The sequence below is a fragment of the Lepidothrix coronata genome, unplaced genomic scaffold (assembly GCF_001604755.1).
Source record: "Lepidothrix coronata isolate B3197 unplaced genomic scaffold, Lepidothrix_coronata-1.0 Scaffold32, whole genome shotgun sequence".
Classification (NCBI taxonomy): Eukaryota; Metazoa; Chordata; class Aves; order Passeriformes; family Pipridae; genus Lepidothrix; species Lepidothrix coronata.
This window is the reverse complement of record NW_016690212.1, coordinates 3788960-3809789: the sequence shown is the minus strand read 5'-3', so window position 1 is coordinate 3809789 and position 20830 is coordinate 3788960. Positions and strand designations below refer to the sequence as shown.

At 38.8% G+C, this 20830-nt stretch overlaps 1 protein-coding gene across 1 annotated transcript in view; it reads left to right on the top strand.

Annotated features, from left to right (window-relative positions):
- The window catches only part of SLC2A13 (solute carrier family 2 member 13), a 151980-nt gene that overhangs the window by 121828 nt on the left and 9322 nt on the right, over window positions 1-20830 (top strand). The window contains exon 7 of the mRNA XM_017811546.1: window positions 836-961. Within this exon, the coding sequence (XP_017667035.1) occupies window positions 836-961 (126 nt within the window). The remainder of the gene's footprint in view (window positions 1-835; window positions 962-20830) is intronic.

Genomic DNA, 20830 nt, shown 5'->3' with positions numbered 1-20830 from the left:
CATGCTTTTTGAGACTCCCAAGGAAATCAGAGACATCTGCACAGAGCTGGCAAGTGCAATGCACAGAAATGATCTGCAAGAGCACTGTACACTCTGCAGTGACAGGTAAAGGGCAGTTGGGATATTTTTGGGCACCAGATGCCTGTATGTGAATTGGCTCCATTGACATATTGACTCCTTCCACCAAATGTTACGGGAACTCGGGTGCTGAGTTTCCACATGGACACACATGGTATTGTGATCTCAGACTGACTCTCATATCTGTACATGCCCAAATTCTAGTTTGGTTTTTAGGTATCATGTATGATAGGACAAGGGGAAATGGCTTCAGATTGAAGCAGCGCAGGTTTAGATTAGACATTAGGAAGACATTCGTTACTGTGAGGGTGGTGAGTCCCTGGAGCAGGTTGCCCAGAGAAGTTGTGGATGCCCCATCTCTGGAAGTGTTCAGGACCAGGCTGGATAGGACTCTGAACAACGTGGTCTAGTGGCAGTGGGGGTGGAACTAGATGATCTTTAAGGTCACTTCCAACACAACCATTCTATGATGATTTTTCCTCTGCAACCCTAATCTGTCTTTTTTTAATTAAAGTTCATTCTGTGAGTGAATTATCCTAGACCCTCGTCAGGGATGAGGGACATTTGCAATTGGACCACCAAATGTGTCACAGAAGAAGGTGAAAGCAATATGTGATAGTTTTTTGAGAAGTTCTGTTGTCTTGTCTTCAACACTGACAACTGAACTGCCTGCATTACAAGACTGACTAGGAGATGCTGTTGTTTTTGACATGTGCAAATGAACTAAGTGTTAAGTATTTATTTCTTTCTCTTTCAGTTATTGTAATGGATGTATGTTAGATCCAGACTGTGGTCTGTGCTACAAATTGAATAAATCAAGCGTTGTTGAGTCCTCATGCATTCCTGTTGATAAAGATTCTACAATGAAAGCAGCTTGGGGCAGGTATGTCACTTTTCAAGATTTTTTGGTCTTGTGCTCTACAGAGAGTGCATTTTGTGCTATTGATAACAACTTTGCTTTTACATAAAAAGTTACTCTTAGGATGTTCTGAAAGAAAAAAATAGTTTGGCATTGTCAAAAATGGGTGATTACTTTCTAACTGTTCTAAATAAAAGCCTTGACCCTGATGTGTGCAGCCAGGTTGGTGTAGTCTGTCACTTAGGAATTATGGCAAAAGTACACGAACAATTAGGTAAATTACCTTTCCTTAATGTTTTCATTCCTTTGAGGTAGCATATTCACTAGTTACATACTTCAAGCTCTCTGAATTAATCTTCTTTTTAAATGCTTTAATTAAACCACACTTTTAATCTTGGCCTACTAAAGAAACCAATCAGCTCAGCTGAATAAACTAAAATGATCAAAATCTGAAAAGTTCAAATTGTCAGAAGCGTGGGTTTTGGCCACAGATTTCTGTGTTTTTGTGTTTAAAAGCATTGTCATGCCATATGTTACACTTGGGCTGTAAAAACATGGGCATTCATAAGTAAGTCAAAATGCAACTGCAAAATACATCACACCTCTTTCTTAAGCAGCACAAAGATTCCCTGTGAAGTCACAGCAATCTTCAAGTTTTCTGAAGTACTGACTATTCGTAAGGAATGGCTTTATGAGTTGGAACACTGTCTTGTGAAGGCTTTATGAATACTTTAATAATGATTAAGGCTTGGATTAGAGTTTAGAATGGTTCAGAGCCACAAAGGAATTAGGTAATTACTTCTGATAAAACTGCCTCCCCATAACTCATTTCAGCCACCCACACATCATGAACATACTTGGGAAATAGGCAAAGGTTTGTCTGGTGGTTTGGGTTTTGGTTTTTTTAAAATTTTTTTAACTTTCATATGTATTTCTCAGGAGTTAAAACCAAGTGCCTTAGTGGCAGTGAGTCATATTGGACAAAGGTGAAAGGTATGAAAATACCTACTAATTGTAGAATCATTAATTTAAAATTACTCTAAAATTACCCTCCTTTTGATTTCAGTACCATTAAAATCTTATGCCTGTTAATTCATTCCAGATGCAGAAAAGAGAAGCTTACATTTTTTGTCATCCGAATTTAAAAGTACTATGATCATTTTGGGGCTATTACAGTTAATAAATAACAACGAATACTACAAAATCTCATCCAACTTATTTGTTCTGTGACTAATTTCAAGGGTGCATTATGCAACGTACCTTGCATACTGCCTGATATCCAAATATATTCTGCAACACTTAGACTCTCATATTTGTAAGGTAACAGATGTCTTTTTGTATTCCAAGTAAACATTCATTTCCTATATGCTGTAATTTGAAGTAACGTGTTTGTAATTGGCCAAGTCGTACTAGCACGCAGGAAGACATACATGGAAACAAAAACTTGTTATAAATAGTTGATAGATAAAATCAAACTTTATTTAATTAGGCATTGTTACTGAATAACATAGAAAATGTGGGGATCAGCAGTCCTTTCATATTCATGATTCACTCTCACATAGCACTCTTTGCTAGACAGCTTATTGAGGTAAACTAGATAAGTAAGAAGAAATATTTCCTTTCCATATTGCAAAATGCAATATTTCCATTTTGTGCGAGAATTTTGTAGCATGAGGACACTGCTTAAAATCTTGCAAGAGAAAATGAAACTATTTTAAACTTGTTATATTGGTTCTCACTGGAGGGAAAGTCCTGCCTTAAGATAGAAAACCAATAAAATATCCACATTTCTTTTTTCAAATATTCATCCCCATTTCTAGTTCTTATTTAATTAATTTCTATCTCAGGTGGCTCCTTCTGTGCTTTCCAAGCCCTGTGAAAGAAAGAAGCATTTTGCCTCCTCAACTCCTTCTCCTCCTCATCCTCACAGACACATGTATTTCTGCATACTAGCCCAGAAGGAATCGCCATAGGTTTTGATTTCCAAGGGTTCACATTCACACACCACCCCGCAGCTCCATTTCCTCAAATCCTGAATCTGCTTTAAAGAAAAATCAGTCAAACAGAGCCCTAGGATTTCCCTGCCAAGGAAAGAGATTGCTGCAGGGAAAACAGCATAGTTACATCCCCACTTGTGTCTCAGAGCAGCTGGAGTCACCTGGATTTCTCTGGCAGCATAGGGAGAACAAGTGCCTGAGAGAAACTAACAGCACTGGTGAAGGAAATGGCAGCCCTTCCTTTCACAAAGTTACCTTGTCACAAACTAGACATACAGGGGCAGTTATTTTAAAAGTACATGGCATTTTTACGATCAGAAAGTGGTTCGATAGCTTGAAAGATGATTTTGTGACCTGTGGACAGCTGCTAACCATAACTATTACATGCAACCTCCTTGTAAGTCCTGTGTGTTCTGATGGCTTCAGGCCATTCAGTAATAGATGGATGGGTTTAAATGGCTTAAAACCTCCAGAGTTATGCTGGTCTCTTATGGAAAATTTATTTTGCCATTAATGATGCTCAGGAGAGAAGAAAGACCTGAGCAATTTGTTGGACCTCAGATGTCTGAGCATTGTCAGAAGCAGCAGCTCTCACTATGCTGCCTGATGTGGGAATTTAGAGAAACAGCTTCTCCTGGACTCGGGCTGACAGTGCTGTGCAGGGCATTTCTGCTGCTGTGATCACATTTTGTTTATGATTTTCCTGCTGGAAGGCTGGGAGCTGTAGCCATGGAGAGATGCCTGCAGTCGCACCATACGATGTGTGTGCACCCACACAGCTCTGCAGCTGTCTGAACCTTGACTGTCCTGACACTTGCTCAGGGGCTTATCTATTCCTGATATGTAACCTACGAGCAAGGTGAGTGGTGCTTAGAGGCACCAACAAACAGAGAAGACCTTGTTATATATTTTTAAAGCTCTCTGCAGCCATGCAAGCTTACATAGAAAGCTCCTGTTTATAAATTTATAGCTTTGCAGTGTTTTTCACAGTTGGTCCCAAGATACTTCAGATATAGCAGGCAATGTTTTGACTGTTATCATAAAATACTGTAATGTACTTTTATTTGCAAGATGTTTCCCCAGTGCCAGACAGGTGTACTCAACACCACCTCTGTGTTTATTGTTAATTGTATTTATTTGGTTACAGTAAGTTCTGAACATTGAGAAGTTCAGGGGAGGGGAGGGAAGAGAGCAGAGATTTCAGTCTCTTGTGGCTGCCAGCAAGGCTGTTTATGTTGCTGTGGTTGTCATAGAAACCCAGGAAGACAATTAAAGCATCCACATATTTTTCAAGAGGAATATAGCGTTTGGGTGCTTTTGAATATGGGGATCTCAGTGGCTGGCAGAGGCCCTGGGGGAGGGAGACTGCGTAAGAATAAATCTGACCAAGTCCAAGTCAGACCCTAAGCAGTCTGGGTGATGTGCAATGGGTGCACTTATAAGATCATACATGCAAGACAAGCAATAGAGATTTATTTTTTATTATTTAAGCAATTACATAAGCCTGACTGGCATTAGAATAACAGAGCGAGGAACATCTTGCCCAGGGCACTGGCACAGGCAGGTGCTTTCCTGCCCTTGGTCTTACTGAACCAGTTAACATAACAGCTGTTGACACACAAACTTTGCTGTCTCCAGCTCTGCCCAGGGACACCTAAAGGATGATTTCAAGACTGTGAGCAAGAATATTCTTAAATTATTCACTTTGTAGTAAAACAAAAAGAGCTATGTCTCCTCTCTCAATGTGGTCTGAGGGTTCTGTGTTGGGACTCTGTTTTCCAAGATTTAGGGAAGTTTTGCACTTAGCAGTAACACAGAAAGGCTTGCAGTTCTGTTCTCTTCATGAACATTGAATAATAAAATCCCCATGAACTTAATAAAAAACATTATCTCACTTTTACAGATGGGGATGCAATGGGAAGGTTCCAAGAGGAAGCTCAGGTAACACAACAGAGATCACGGGCAGAGTCACTCTCTCAGCCAGGTTGGAATGTGGAGGTGATTGGTTTCAGAGCACAACCCAAAATCTAGGGTTTTTTCTGCACAATTACAATTACTCCCACAGTACTCTCAGAATCCTTGAAACTTCTGTCCGTGTAATTGGAATAACCCTAAAGGTTGGCCAAGAAACTTTAAATTGCATTAATATCCTTACAGTTGAAAGACTAACTGCTCAAGGACAGGAGGTACTAACAGTGCCTTGACATGACATTAACCTTGACATGAGTGTGTTGTCAAGACGACAGCAGGCCCACAACTGTGAGCTGAAAGGCTCTCATGAGTAACTCTGAGCAATCTTCCTCTGGAGAGAAGGATGTTGATTTTATACAGTAAACAATTATGAAGAAATAATAACATCATCTAGAGATCAGAGACAAGCCTAGAAGCCATCCTGTCCACAAAATTAGCTGGCAGGTCTCCACAGTCCCTGAAGAAGGACGATTTGAAACAGAAATCTATAAAGGGAGAGAAACTGACTGATTTGCTTTCTTCAGCCGTTTTTATTAACTTTGTTAGAGGAACATCTCCTTGCCACAGGAGTTTAATGCTTCATGGAGAATCCTGCTTTTGTCAATATGAAGAATCATTCCCCTCTGTCAGGGCAGTCAGTGCAAAGGCAAGAGTGCAAGAAGAGCTCTGTGTTTGGAAAACTCTTTGTTTTCCTCTGGCCAGTGCTCTTCTGAGCTTCTTCCTTCTGTGTAAAATTAATGGCATGCTTACAGATGTTCAGTAATGCTACTATGTGTCACTGTGTGCCTGTTGCTCATATCTGTCAGTTTGCCAAGGAGTTCAGCTGTATCTTGGAAACCTGTTTTGGGGAAAAGTGGGTTTAAATTGCCTGGGCAGGCAGTCAAACCCTGTTTCCCAGATTCAGAATAGTTTTTCACCTCAGGAATGTGCCTAATGACTTTGGCATTTGAGCCTGGATGCTAACTAGATTCCACTGGTTAAAAAAAATAAAGTCATGGCAGTTCATTAGCGGGATTCTCATACAACAGCCTGGTTTATGTCCAACAGGGGACATGCCAGTATCTGTCACAGCCTCAGGAATATTCTGGGGAGCTTTACATTCATGCAGTGCTGCCTGTTGTCTAATGCATAGCAGATGAGATAGATCATGTTAAAATTATTAGAATACTTTTTCTTTGTAAGAATATTAGATTTTTCCGGAAATGTCAGATTGCTTTTCCTGCTTGTAAATAAAGACAGACATAAATAAGTTTATTACACTTGTTTGGCTAGTCACAGCATTATAAAGATGTTTTTGCAATGTGACAAGTACATTTGTAAAAGTTGCTGTGACTGCTTTACTAATGCCAAAAGAATGTATGTGCATATTCACACATTTAAAGACTGAGAATCTATTGTCAGTACGTAATGGAGAATGGCATTACAGGCCTTTACTGTTACCATGGAAAGACTAACAGTAGAGCAACCTTGCAAGAATTAAATACTTCTCTGTCTGTTGGTAGACTTCAGTTGTTTTGTCATGCAGGAAGTTTTGGTAGAAGATTTTATTGCTGAAAAGGTAATTTGTAATCTTTTTACAAGGATCTGTATTGAAAAATGCTGCTTAATTTGGCAGCAATTAGAGGAGAAACTAGTATTTCTCTTATTAAGTCTTCGGATCAATAGATGAAGATTATACATACAATTACAGTGCTCACATTTGCCAAATAAAAAGGAAGTAGAGGGAGTAAATGATTCAGGAAAGTAGCAGGATCAATAGAATATTTACATCTGTGTGTATTTTGGCAGAACTCAGAAGAGTTTTTATTATGACCAGTAGTCTAAGAGAAATCTCTTGATGGACAATATGCTAAATGTTGACTAAATTGAAATATTCATTACTTCAGTAGGAACCAGAACATAGAATGGCCCCTCTTTGCTTCAGTATTGTTTAGGAAAGAAAACCAAAATATATGCAGTTTCAAATAGAATTAAATTCTGATTATCTTCCCCATGGCTAGTAAGTATGGAAACCTGGAGCAGCAGGATACAATCCTATTCATCCTGTTTGATTAGGAGTCTGTTCTTCAGCACAATACTATCTAATATGTATTAGTGAGGTGTGCAAAAACAGAAATGAAAGAAAGATCTGAAACTGATTACAGTCTTTGTCAGCCTAAACTCTAAGGCACAAGGTCTTTTCTGGGAGGACGCTATTAGACAGGATAATCACAGGCTAATAGTGGCATATACTGGTGGCATAAAAGCTAGGGAGGTAGAAGAGTAACTTAAAAATGATAAATTGTCTTATGCATATTTTAATGCCATCTCTGTTAACTTGTAAAAGTGAATAGGAAGAATAGAAGGATAAAGTAATGCAGAATATTGTGTCCTTAATCATAGATGGCCCTGTTTTTGGTGATGCAGGAGTAGGTAGCAAAATAAGTGCAATTTTAATATTGTATCTGCATTTTAGGTCTAAAATTATGAGCAGAGCAACATGATAATCTAAACTGAAACTGTTTACGTTCCTTTTGGATAATTACTTAGGAATTACTATTAATAGCTCTATCTCAGTACATCTACTCAACCAGTGTCAAATTCTGGATGCTTGAAAAGAAGGACAAATATACTCCTCATAAGTCCTGTTATGAAGTGCATGTATTCTGACTGTGAAATGCCTAGTTTACATGCTGAAGACAGAATTTCTTTGTTAGGGACACCCAGCACAAAACAGGATTTTAAAGCAGGACTGGTTAGTTTGAAACATCATTTGTACATCTGTTCTCTACCTGTGGTCATTTTTATTGCACTTTGCTGCTAAACACTGCTTCTGGATCTTACTCCAAGTTACTATTCTGGTAGAGGATGGTGAGGAGACAGATGCTGACAGCCATTTGGGTTACTGGTTGCCACAACTACTTCAGATGCTATAACGTTGAGGTAACTGGAATATAAAAGCTAAAGTGGACCTTGAGCTAAAACATTTTCAAATGCTGTTTTGTGTCTGTGAAAACTGTGTTATTTAAATGGAAAAATGTTTGAGTCAGTGCTCTTCATTTTAAAAGTGGTCCAAAGAAGAAGATAATATGGTGTTTAAAGTTTGCCTTTACATCCTGTTGAAGAAGCAAGCTTCTGCTCATTTCGGTTGTTCTCTGGTCAGCTGAAGGGGAACTAGAAGGAAAATACTCTTGTTTCCTGTTTAAAAAACATGTTTGCTTCAAGCTGACAAAGGAGATAGATAGGAAAGTGAAGGGGAAAAATGCCAATGTGTATGAGAGAATTGTCAGTCTCTTATCACTGTGTGGATAATTCCTGCAGCTTTTCTCACTCTCTCTGTTATGAAATGTACATTAGAGAGCCTTAATTGCTCATAGGAGCCTGCTGCTAATTAGCTTCTTCAGCTGCTCATCTTTTTAGGGACAGATTGAAAGATGTCTGTGCCTCACCAAGGGGGTTCTCCTGGGGCGATTTTGCAGCCAGGGCAGAGCCCGGCCCTGGCGCTCTGCTCGTCTGAGGGGATGGGAGAGAGGGGCAGAGTGTGAGCATGCAGGGAGCTACTGCTGAGGATTTCCCCTTCTGCCTTGGAGCCAAACCAAAGGGAACTGACTCATATTTGGGAGCATGTGGATTTTTTTTCTGAGGGGAGAACTGATAGTTTTTTTCCCACATTTATTCAGTTATAGACTGTGAAGTTTGGATTTAAATAAAAATCTTTAGTGAAAACTGTTTCAGTAGATTCCTTTAGGCTTTTATGCTATGAAATGGATTCACTAAAATGAAATGTTCTCTGTTTAGAGGGTGGAAAATATTTTTGAAAGATGCATGTGGTTAGGAAGCTTTATTGATAAAGAACCTTCAACAGGGTTGAACTCAGACCTCCTCCATACAGCAGCTTGTATCTTTAACAGCATCCCTAATAACTTTATTCCATAATAAGTAATTCTTCAATAATCATATCATCTGATGCAGTAAAATTATGGTATCTTACCTTCTTAAAGAATTAAGTTTTTAGAGTATTTTTTCTCTTTGAGGGAAAATAAATCAACACATTTCTGCATTAGGACTGTTCAATTCATTTGATGAGTTTAATTCATAGAAATTATTGTGTGTGCAGTCTGTCTGCATGTGTGGTTCATTTCCTTGAGAATGGAGGCAGTAACGTCAATCTCTCACCGGCACAAAATGAGCTGGAATTATCGATTCATTTGATTTAAAGTCGTGACCTTATTTTAATTCAGCTTGTTGGTTAGTACAGGCCAGGAAATGGGCAGTCTGTTAGGTGGCAGGTCATACTTCTCCACAGCAGCACTTTGGGCATTTCTTCTTGCTTGTAGGGTGTATAGACCTTCTTTTGTCCCATAGCTTTCCACAGCTGCCACGTTAGCTTTGCATAGATAATAATGAGTTGAGTTTGAGGTTTTGCATGATTATTTAGTTTTTGAGACCTGTGATTCAGATGATCTATATTCCCATTTAGCATATTGTCTTGGCAAAATAACTGCTGTTAAAAAGCATTTATCTATGTAAAACACTTTAGATGTCAGAGTCCATGGAAGGTAGATGATTTATTTGATTTCTGCTGGGTTCTACTGTCCGATCCCAGACTTTGAGTTGCATGTAACAATAAAGTCTTTGGTACCCAATCTTCACAAATTTTATATACTCGAGATAATGTTTCCACTTATCATTTCTATATTTTATGAAATTCGTTAGATTTGGCATATGTATTGCACCTGCATGCACAAATCAAAGCAGAGTAACAGTCTGTGCTAAGTGCTCGCTCTCACAAATCAAGCATGAAATAATTATCTTGTTATAAATGGTCTTAGAGCCTTGGGGCTGTATTTTCAGTTACAACATTAATGATTTCCAGTGAATTTTAAGGCTGACAGCAGAGGAGTCATTCTTTGGATAGCTCTGTTGGATGATTTAATTCAGAGCCTCCCCAGTACAGCAGGGATTGACAGGGATGCAGTGCTTCATTCCCCTTCTGAAACACCATTTTCTCTGAGATTTTTAGGGCAGAGCTATTGCCACCTACTGGAATCAGGGAAAATTCTTTTTAAAAGGTACTGTTCCAAAGTCTGTTTGAAACAATGAATGCAAGATCTCAAATATAGTCTGGTTAGATTTCAGTTGTGATGGCAGACAGTTGCTGGCAGTAGTTAAAATGTAATATTTGTATCTAAATTGCTGTTACAGAAAATGAATGTAACAGTTCGGTACTCAGATGGAAGGTTAAGTTGGTCAAAATGTTATTGCTAGAACTATTGAAACAAACTTTATATGTGTGTCAATAACTAGAAATTAATTGGAGCAGGCAAGTGCTGAAAATACATGCTAATCCATGTAATATTGATCTCTATTTTAAACTCCTTGTCCTTATGGGGTTTTTTTTGTCTCAGATTCAACAAAAAAAAGAAAATTCATAAAATAATTTCCCCCCCCACTCCTTTCCTTTTATTTCAGTAAAAATTTCCAAAGAATTGATACTCTATTCTCTCTTCACTTCCCATTGAAATATGTGGTTGATTGGGATTTTAAGGTTTTAACAGCTCTGTGGAAAGTTGTTTCTGCACAGTGATGGTTTGGCAGACTCTGTGAGGCACAGGGTCTGCTGCTTGGAATAAGCAATAAACTAGCTGTAAAACCTCAGCAGTGCCTGCAGGCACAGAGTCTGACCTGGGCTGTGCTGTAATTGTGTCACCATATGTGGTTTGATTTTGGGGTTTGGGTGGGATTTGCTTTGCTTTTCTAAATTGAACTATAAAATCTCACCATTCTCCCTTAACTTCATATACCAACTTTCAACATGAAAGTACAGTTTTACAGTACATTTGTATGTATAAAATTTTGGGGTAATTAAAAGCAATACATTTTTTTATCTTTCTTTATTGTTTTCTGAAGTATTTGGAAGCATTAAGAAAAAAAAAGATTGTAACACTGAAATAGAGCTTATTTCATTTGGAGGGTGAAGTAACACTGAAATAGAGCCTATTTCATTTGGAGGGTGAACTTCTGGTGAATATTTCTTCTAAGTTACTTTCATACTAAGTTACAACAACAATCTTGCTTTCTGTGTCTTTGGTCTTTTTTTAATATAATCTTAGAAATACTTTTGGCAACTGTAACTCAAGTGATACTTTTGAGATGCTGATGACATTCCTTTGACACTACTACTGACACATGGTGAACAGCACAAGCATCAATAAAGGTTACTTGTAAGTGTAAGTAAGAATAGAAAGTCTGGATGGAATTTGTTTAAATCAACTTCAGATGTCTAAAATTTTGACCTTGAGCTGTCTTGTAGTTCCTTGGCTAACGGAGTGAAAGATGCTCCATTTTGTTCCTTTGCAGCTGGTCTTTGCCTGTGGTTTATAGAATAAACTTTCTTATGGCATGCCAGCAATTCTTGCATGCTGTTCTGTTAATAATTCTTTAATTAATATTAAAATATTATACTTACTATAATTGAGCCCTACACTTGGCCCTTTCCACCAGTATTCCTTGAGGTGATCTGTCTTTATATACCACATGAAAGAGCTGTCTCCTGGGAGAATGGATACTTCTACAACAACTAGGCAGCTGGTTGATATTCCTGTTATAACAAAAAGAACTTTAGAAATTATTATTATTAAGTAAATGAAATTTAAAACAGGTGAAAAACCAAATGAGATTAAACATCAGGTAGAGATTTATTTTATGGTAAACCTGCATGAAATTCTAAAATGCTGCATTTGACATCATAATCTTCAGACAGTTTATTTCAGTAATTCAATTACTGAGTATTCATGCTGCAAGGAGATACAATCAGAGAGACTAAATGCTTTTAAATCTGGAAAGAGAAGCTAGAAATTCTTCAGTTCGATTGCCCCAGTTCTGTCAGTAATTTGCAGTCTGGTGCTCCATGCATAAGCTCCTAAACATGTCAGAGTAGGGATGACCCAGAACTTCCACCAAAAACCCCAGAAGCAGCAGAACCACTGCAGTTCAAAGACCAGGAGTGCAGAGATACAGAGAGGGGTTTGAACACAAATGAAATAGTTTGTATGCTGGTCTGTCATGGATGTTCAATGCCAGTCTGTCTTTAAAAAAAATACTTCAATGCATTTTTGTCCTGAAAGAGCTCAAACAGAATGAAGCCTGCCTTGCCTGCAGGCAGTAATAGAGAGTGACCAAATCTGTCTGGTTTTTTGCTGGAGAGCCTTGTACAGCACAAGTGAGCTCCAGGAGCCCCCAGGCTGACTGATAGCCACTTTCCAGTTAGCACTCATCACTGAGATTCCCCAAAGGTTTTTCTGTCAGAAGAAATGCCCAAATCATTAATGCGCACTCCCTCCTTTCAGAGAAATAAGGGAAGCCAACAGTGACTGGATGAAGCCAGACTGGATGCACATGCTCACTGCTGCTACTGGTTGTTCCAGATTTTCCAAATGTTCTGTGGTTATTTCTGTATAGCCACAGAAAAGCCACTAAACAATCTTTAAGGCACATTCTGGGGTCACAGGAAGTCCACACGTCCTTCTCAACCATGATGACTGCCAGGAGAGAAATAATAACTCATTCTGTTTCCAGATTGCCTCTGCCCTACCTTTTTACTGGTTGTCGTGTGGAGAGACCTTTGTGCTCATGTTGTTTAAAATTTGTGAAGTGGCATCTATTCCTCAAGCAATTAAATAGTCCCAGATGTCACTTCTTGCAAGGGTTTGCCATGTGCCTGTGCCCATGCTGCGGCATGAGATGCTTCTTTTCAGTTTGTATTTGATTGCTTTGAACATGATTAAATGGAGGCTTTGTGGCAGCTGCCAAGGCAGTGGGAGCAGTAATTCTCGTATGTCAGTGGCCACTGTGCATGCAAGTCACATCACTGAGCCACAGCCCCATCACACACATCATGTCTCCATCCAGACCTGTGTGTGAATACATGATACTGTTGTAGCACCCAAGTTGTGGGTCTTGCCCTCTACCACATCATGGCTGTTTTTCCACTCCATCTGGTAGAATGCAGTGGTTTTCTTATATTTTTTGATATTACTTTCATACTAAAATATCTATTGATCACGAAAAAGCTTCAAAATGCTGGGCAGTATCACCTCCATTATATTTACTCAAATTTTTAAACATTTTTAAGTTCTTCAAGAGTTGATAATACTTGAAAGAAAGAAGCAGTGAGAACTGCAGCATTTAACTGAAATTTTTCAATACGAGAATTAGGACTGAACTATTTCTCCATCTCTTACTGGATCTTTTTGCGAGGATTGGCTGAGACTTTTTAAATACAGCACTGAAATCCAGGAGGATTCCTGACTTGCTGAGGGCACTCCTCTGGAGCCCGCCTCTTTATAAAGTGTTTATAAAGTGGTTGGAGTTCTCATGCACATCAGTATTTGCAAGCTGCAAGAAATAGTAAAATTTGTCTTGAAAGAGGAACAAAAAAGGTAAAAGATTTAGGGTTAGTAAAGTTGTTCAAGGACATGAACAAAGTTTTGTGGTGAGAGGTGAAGTTTCAGTGCACCACTGGATTCAACCACTTGTAGAGGCACAAACTTTAGCAACAGGATATGCTGAAGGGACAAATCTAAGATTTATATGCTTACTAAGGTATTTCAATAAGGTCTGTCAGATAGTTTAGCTCTTGTGATACACTCTGTGGTTATTTTTAATTTTTTGAGATCAGGGTTTGTATTCTGCAGATGAAAAAGCAGGAAAAGGTCTTATAAAGTACACAGATCTAACTTGTCTGTAAACCACTGGAGTTTGTCCTTGAGAGGGGGGGAAAGTGCAGAAATCTTATATTGCCTGTTGTTGCCTTCTGAGCCTTACCCGAAATGATTCACTCTTTCATTGCTGCTTTTGCATACACTTTTTTAGCTTGTAAATACACAGAATAATCTTTAAAGTTGCAAAAATATATTCTTGTGTCTTCTCATGAAAACATTTAGCAGTTGTGGGCTTTGCTTCTCCTTTAACATTACCTTGCTGTAACTTTAACCTTGTATGATGTCTAGTTTCAGTGAAGCCTTCTCTGATATTTTTGAGAAATATTTTCTACCACTAAATAACAACATATCAAGCTAATAAGTGATTCATACTTTAATTTGAGAAAAAAATCACAGTCTCTACTAAAAAGTGGTACCCTTAAACTCTTTACTCAGTTTCATGAAGAATCTCTCCAGAAATAATTACCAGATTGTACTCTTGTTTATTTATTGTATACACTGGTATTTGATTCTCCATCTTGTAATTACTGTTCACTGCTGTCAGTGTTGCTGAATTTTATAGTTACAAACCTTAAAGTAGTCTTCTGGGTATACATAATAAACACATTTTTTTCATGGCTTCTTAGCTGGAGAATACCTCATTTTTACAGTTATGATTTCAACCTGTCAGCCCCTTAGCTGGTGTTAACCAAATTATCTTCTGCCAGCTGTTTGTTGAGTATAGTCTTAGATTTGGATATTTAGAAATGGATACAGATGGGACCTCTATGCACTCAGTTTATGAAGTAACATATTTAGATATTTGAGGATTTGATTGAATTTATTTTTATAAGGTACTAATTTTGTTTAAATATATACATAAAAATATTTTGAAATCCTTTCCCAGAAAGCAATGCAAAAAGATTTTTTTTTAACAAAACTAAACCACAATATTTATGATCTTTCTGTTCCTTTCTTTTTGTCTTCTGTTCCATGTCTGTTGAAAATCGGAGCAGTTTTGATCTATTTCACAAAAAAATGAAAGAAATAAGCCATATTCCTTCATTTGTTTTCCCTCAGCTGAACAGCTAATTTTGTACCTGAAAGTGTCCAATGTTGAAAAGAAACACAAAATACCATGTTTTGAAACTGTGGCCTATTATCTGGTGATTGAAGTAGTTAAAATGTAGTTAAAATGATCATAGGCAGAAATGCTTGAGGGACAGTGACATTCAGCTAAGATGCTTATGCTAAAACCTAATTAAGATTTTGCATTTTGATCAGGTTTTAATTTGAATTCTGCCCATTAAAATTCTGTACGTATGACTGCTAGGTATTTGTTAAGTGAACAGTTGATTATGTTTCATAGTTGTATGACCTTTCACAAGTTTATGCACTGTTAATATAATACTTGAATAATTTATTATTATGAAATCATACCATTTAATTATTGCTAGTTAATCTTAATTTATACTGGGGTAAACCAAGTGTGTCCAGTCAGGATCAGAATTTGGACTAGAAAAGGGCATTCTGTAGAGCACAGAGACATCAGATGTTTCCTGATACTTTTATTAACATCTGATGCTTCAGAAGAGCAGGAAAAAGCTTGGAAAGAAAAATAAGTCAATCTCTGTGTAGTGTGATTAAGGTAATTGTGTCTCCTATAACAAAAAAACAGGTATATACTTATTTCTGCTCCCAGTTTTTAGATGTGCTGTAGCTGGGATTGGTGTACGTGTATATCTAATGGGTGCTGTCAGCTGTTGTGAAATCTGAGATGGTTGGGCTCTAACACTAGGTATAAACATTACTCTTCATTTTCCTGTTCGAGTACATTTCTCAAGGTAAGGAGTGCATGAAGGATGATGAGAGAAGCCTGTTGGATGGTGTTCTGACAGTAGCAGAGATTTGTCTCTCTCCCCTCTTTGTAGATATGATGAAAAATGAAGCTTGAAACACTTGGGGTGTGACAGCAAAATGGGAAACTGTAGGCCATGGCCTGGAGGTGGCCATTTCCAAGCAGGGCTTGGAAAGCACTAGTGTAGGTGTCCACCCTTCAGAATCCACTAATATGTGGTTATGAAAGTACTGAAATATCCATATCAGTAAACAGTTGAGAACCCCTTTGATGTGATTAATTTTGGAGAACTATTTGTCTTGGGGAAAAATTGCTCCTGTTTTCAGTCTGTTGATCAGTTTGTTCAGATTGAATAACAGCTCCAGCCATCTATTTATTGGGCAAATTCAGATGCAGTTGCAAAGATGAAATTTCTCAGCTTGGGAAAATGCAAGTGTTTGAATTCAAACTCTCTAAAGATTTTTAGCTAAATAAATAATATTAAAAAATGATGTTCATCTGTGACCAGATGGCTGGAACAGACATAAACCAGAACAGTGTATTAAGTCTCGTGCAGTTGTGTGCTCTGATGTGAACGAGAATCATGGAATCGCTTAGGTCGGAAAAGACCCTTTGGATCATCAAGTCTGTAGTTATAACAGATAGATCCTGTAGCAGGGGGGATCAACGTGATAAAGACTGTTTTTCGTCTGCTGAGGTGCAATTTGTGTTCTTGCTGTGAACTAAACTATTTTTCCAAGCTTTTGAAGCATGTGCTAATATTTTAAAAATTCTTTGCCGGCTATAGCAAAAGCTTCAATGAGTGTCCAAAACTCTGCTGGTGTTTTTATGCAATGAAGGTTAAGCAATGTCTAGCTGAACCCCATGACATATAATGGGAATGGTTTTTTAAGGCTGCATCTGTTTGTTCTTTTCTTGTTTCTTGTATGTTTTTTTTTTCAATGCCATCATCTGGTGTAAGAAGCTTCATCTGCATATTTTTAGCAACATCTGGTTTAATGGATGAATTATTTCTCTTTGTAAACTACAGAATCAGAGAGATAAATGCAAACTTTTCCAGAGATGGATGGAGCTTCTGAGGCACAGAAGCCAGTATCTAGGGAACTGTGAAAAAGCTTAGGAATTATTGATTCAGACACTAGTCAGGTTTAAATTAATCTGATTGCCTTAAGGTCAAGAGTTGCAGTTCACTTGATACTTTAGATAGCATCTTACCATGTGTATATATAAAAATTAAGCACTTAAGCAGGGATTTTTCTTTAAAACAGAATATGCTGATTTGTAGTGAATCTATACCTTATGGTTTCACTAGTTTCTATGGGTTGTGCTAATGTAACTATTTTAGGTGTATATGGGTGGATTGGAGAAGCCACTTGATGGACAGGGTAGAGGCGGTTTCCAAAGTTCTCCTTAGTTACATGTCTGACTACCACTAAGTTATTATACAGTTCATCTGGTACCTTGCTAAATTCTGTCCTCTAAGTAATTTAAAGATAGATAGAGGTTTGTTCAGACAAGTAAATGTCTTTAGCAGAAGAATTGAGGCTTGAAGTTATGAGACATAACCCAAATGTTAAGGTCCATATTCTTCCACCGGATGAGTAATTGTTTGTGGATAAATAACTTTAGTTGTTCCCACAACTAAAGGAACAAGTTGTTCCCACTTCTACAGAAACCTTCCTCAGTCCAAACAGCAGCTACTCTAAATTATGTCTCTTTGGTCCTCTGTTCTTTCCATGACAGACTTCAGATGAAAGCATGAGCCAATAAACTTGGCATAAATTTATATTGTTCAGTGGATTGGCATAATATAAAAGTCAGCACTGTACACAGGAGACTTTAAAAATCTCCTTAAAGGAGTTTTTTTCTAAATCCAATATATTTGTGTTACACTGGAGAATAAGTTGACAAATTGTAGATTACCATCATCTAGATAACACAGGCACAAAAGTCTGGCATAAGAGCAGTCCTTGAGTAGTTTTACTCTTGTCAGAACAAAGAGATGAGGGATTAGTGAAACTGCGAAGTAGCTCTCAAATCTTTCAGTGCCATCAGCACCTGATGTCAAAGTTCATCTCAGAGCAAAATGTGTAATTTTGAAATATGTGTGTTTTAACAAGCATTTTAGGGAGATGAATGATCACATTAGTGATTTTCTTCAGAAGTAATTTCCTTAGCCTTACTTGATTTGAATTTTGACCTTTTAAGACTTGATCTAAATCCATTTAAGATGCTTCTGAAGGGCTTAAAAGACAACGAGAAGTTAACAGCTTTGATATTAAAACTATTTGAACTGTTCAGAATGAAACATTTAATTCTCACAGAAGCCATATCTTTAGGGCTACACAGTCCTCACTCTACAGCAAAGCAAAAATTAATGGAAATTGGAGAGAAAAATCAAATTGGTCTCTGTCTTGTGCCTGTGCTCAGTCATGCACAGCCATTTCTTGTGCTGTGGTTCTCAGTGTTGCACTTTAGAATTATTGTACAACCAAATTGGCTCAAGTATGAGGAAAATTTATATTGATTATCAAGGAAATGAGTATTACCCAGCATATTGTATATACAAATTCTTTGCACTGGTACCCGACTGTATCATTACACTTGTAAGCTGTTTACAGGGAATTGGCTGAATGGTTGTGCTCAGAGTATTGCAGTCACCAGCTTAATGACCAAGTGAACACCAGTGACAAGTAACATTCCGTAGGGGTCAGCACTGGAACTGATGCTGTTTAAGATCTTTGTTGGCAACATGGAAAGTGGTATGGAGTGCTCCCTCAGCAAGTTTGCTGACAACACCAAGCTGTGTGGTGCTGTCGACACACTGGAGAGAAGGAATGGCATCCAGAGGGACCTTGACAGGCTTTAGGGGTGAGCCCATGTGTTAAACAAAGCCAAGTGCAAGGTCCTGCATGTGGGTCGGGACGATCCCAAGCACAAATACAGGCAGGGCAGAGAAAAGATCAAGAGCAGCCCTGAGGACAAGGACTGGGGGGTGTTGATTCACAAGAAGCTCAATGTGACTTAGCAATGTGCAGTCGCAGCCCAGAAAGCCAACCATGTCCTGGGCTGCATCAAAAGAAGTGTGACCAGCAGGTCGAGAGAGGGGATTCTGCCCCTCTGCTCCACTCTCTTGAGATCCCACTTGGAGGGCTGTGTCCAGCTCTAGGGCCCCCAGTGCAAGAGAGATGTGGACCTGCTGGAGCAAGTCCAGAGGAGGTCACAAAGATGATCAGAAGGCTGGAGTACCTCTGCTATGAAGACAGGCTTGAGAGAGTTGGAGTTGTTTAGCCTGGACAAAAAAAGGCTCGAGGGAGATGGTAGACAGATTTCCAATGCCTAAAGGGGACCTACAAGAAAGCTGGAGAGGGACTTTTTGTAAGATCATGTAAGGACAAGAGGGAATGACCTTAAGCTGAAGGAAGGTAGGTTTGGATTCGATGTTAGAAGGAAGTTCCTTACTATAAGGGTGGTGAGGCACTGGAACAGATTGCCCAGAGAAGTTGTGGCTGCTGCATCCTGGGAAGTGTTCAAGGCCAGGTTGGATGGAGCTTTGAGCAACCTAGTGGAAGGTGTCCCTGCGTGTGGCAGGGGGGTTGGAACTAGATTTTTAAAGTCCCTTACAACTCACACCATTCTATGATTCTATTATTTTCTTCTGTGTGTTTAAGCTCATGAAGCGATGGGTATTTGCTCATCTGCTTCCATCATATATGCTCCCTTCATGCAGGACAAAATTCATAATTTTATCTGATAGTACTTTATACACTAATTATTAATATATTCAGCAGAATAATAGATCTTGTAGAAATAGTAGTATAGCAGTAGAATTAGCACAGTAGCAGAGCTTGAGCAAATCTCCAACCTTGAAGGAGTGTTATTTTTGAACATATCCAGCACTGCAAGATGCTGGAAAATGCAGATGTCTTTACTTTTATTCTGTGTACCCTGCTGGTTTACTGCTGAAGGATTAGCAAAGCACAGTTCATTACTGCAAGATTTCTATTAAATCTAGTCTCCAGTGCTGTTTTTCTTGTTTCATCACGCTGAATCTGCTTTCTTGCAAAAAAATTTCCTCTCAGTTATGGGCAAACAGCAGAGAATAGATGAGTGGCTTCAGCCATAGGAGACTTTGGAGACATCTGTTTTTCCCTTGTATCATTTGTGTTCCACTCTGTCAAAAGTAGGACACACCTGGAAGATGGCAGGGGAGGGAAACATGCTGACCTGCCTGCAGTTGTGTCTGTATGAATCAGGAGGTTGGTTTGTGCTCATGGAGATGGATGCAAGATAATGAACGAAGTATGTCTTTGTTTACAGTAGTGTTTGAGAGAAAGCGTGAGCCCTCTCTGAGGAGCTGCCAATCTGCCTGGGCAGAATGGAGAAGCCCATCTCAGCATCAAGATGTTTTAAAATGCTCATCAGCTTGTATTCAGTACAAACACCTGCAAATGAAATTAGAGTAACAGCAAATGAAGCAGAAGTGATGATGTTAAAACTGTGAAACTGAGCACTCCTTTAATCTTGCAGTGGGGCAGACACAGAGGGAGCAGCTACGCAGGGCTGAGCAGGAGGTCACAACGGGATCACTGGGTGTTCAGTAATTAATCTTTTAAACACCATTTCCTTAACACATAGGGAATTTGCAATTTAAACATGGATTTTTCTGGGACACAGCTCAAACCTGATTTAACCCAAATGCAGTGAGGAGTATGTATAGTGGTAGGGAAACATCAGGGTGGACACTAACAGGGAGTGAACCATGTCTCACACTCATAACATAGAAAGAGATGCTGAGCTAAGCCATGAAAGAGCAAAGTGACAGAAGAAGTAAGTTGGAAGCAAGATGAAGTAGTAGCAAGGAGGGAAGCAGTACCTTTGGCTGAGAAAAGGTGAAGAATCTCTGTCACAGAAGCTGCTGGTGTCTTAGGCTGATGGGTGTCCAGTGGCCAGGTAGCATCCGAGGCCATGAGCTTGCTGTATCCAGGCACAAAGGATGTATCTTTGAGAGAGATGTTCAGTTGACCTGTTTTCTCTTTGTTTCTCACATCAAGACTGAAAGTGAATCTATGCCCTGGATGAGATGGCCTTTCCAGGAGAGCTCAGCAAGGCAGAGCTCTGGAAAGGTGCACACCAGGACTGGCTGCATTGCTGGCAGCCCATCATGGCTTAACATTTCTCCACTTGGTCAGGTGCTGCTCAAGTGCAAGGTGGACCTGCAAATCTTACAGCTTACTGCCACTAAAACAGCATTAGAGTTTGCCCAGTTTTCACATATGCATTTTTCCAGTATTTGTTGGGTTCATGGCTGTGCTTCACGAACGAAGATTTGAGGAGGGCTCTACCCACGTTTGTTACAAGCGCGCTGGTGGCTAAAAATGCCAAT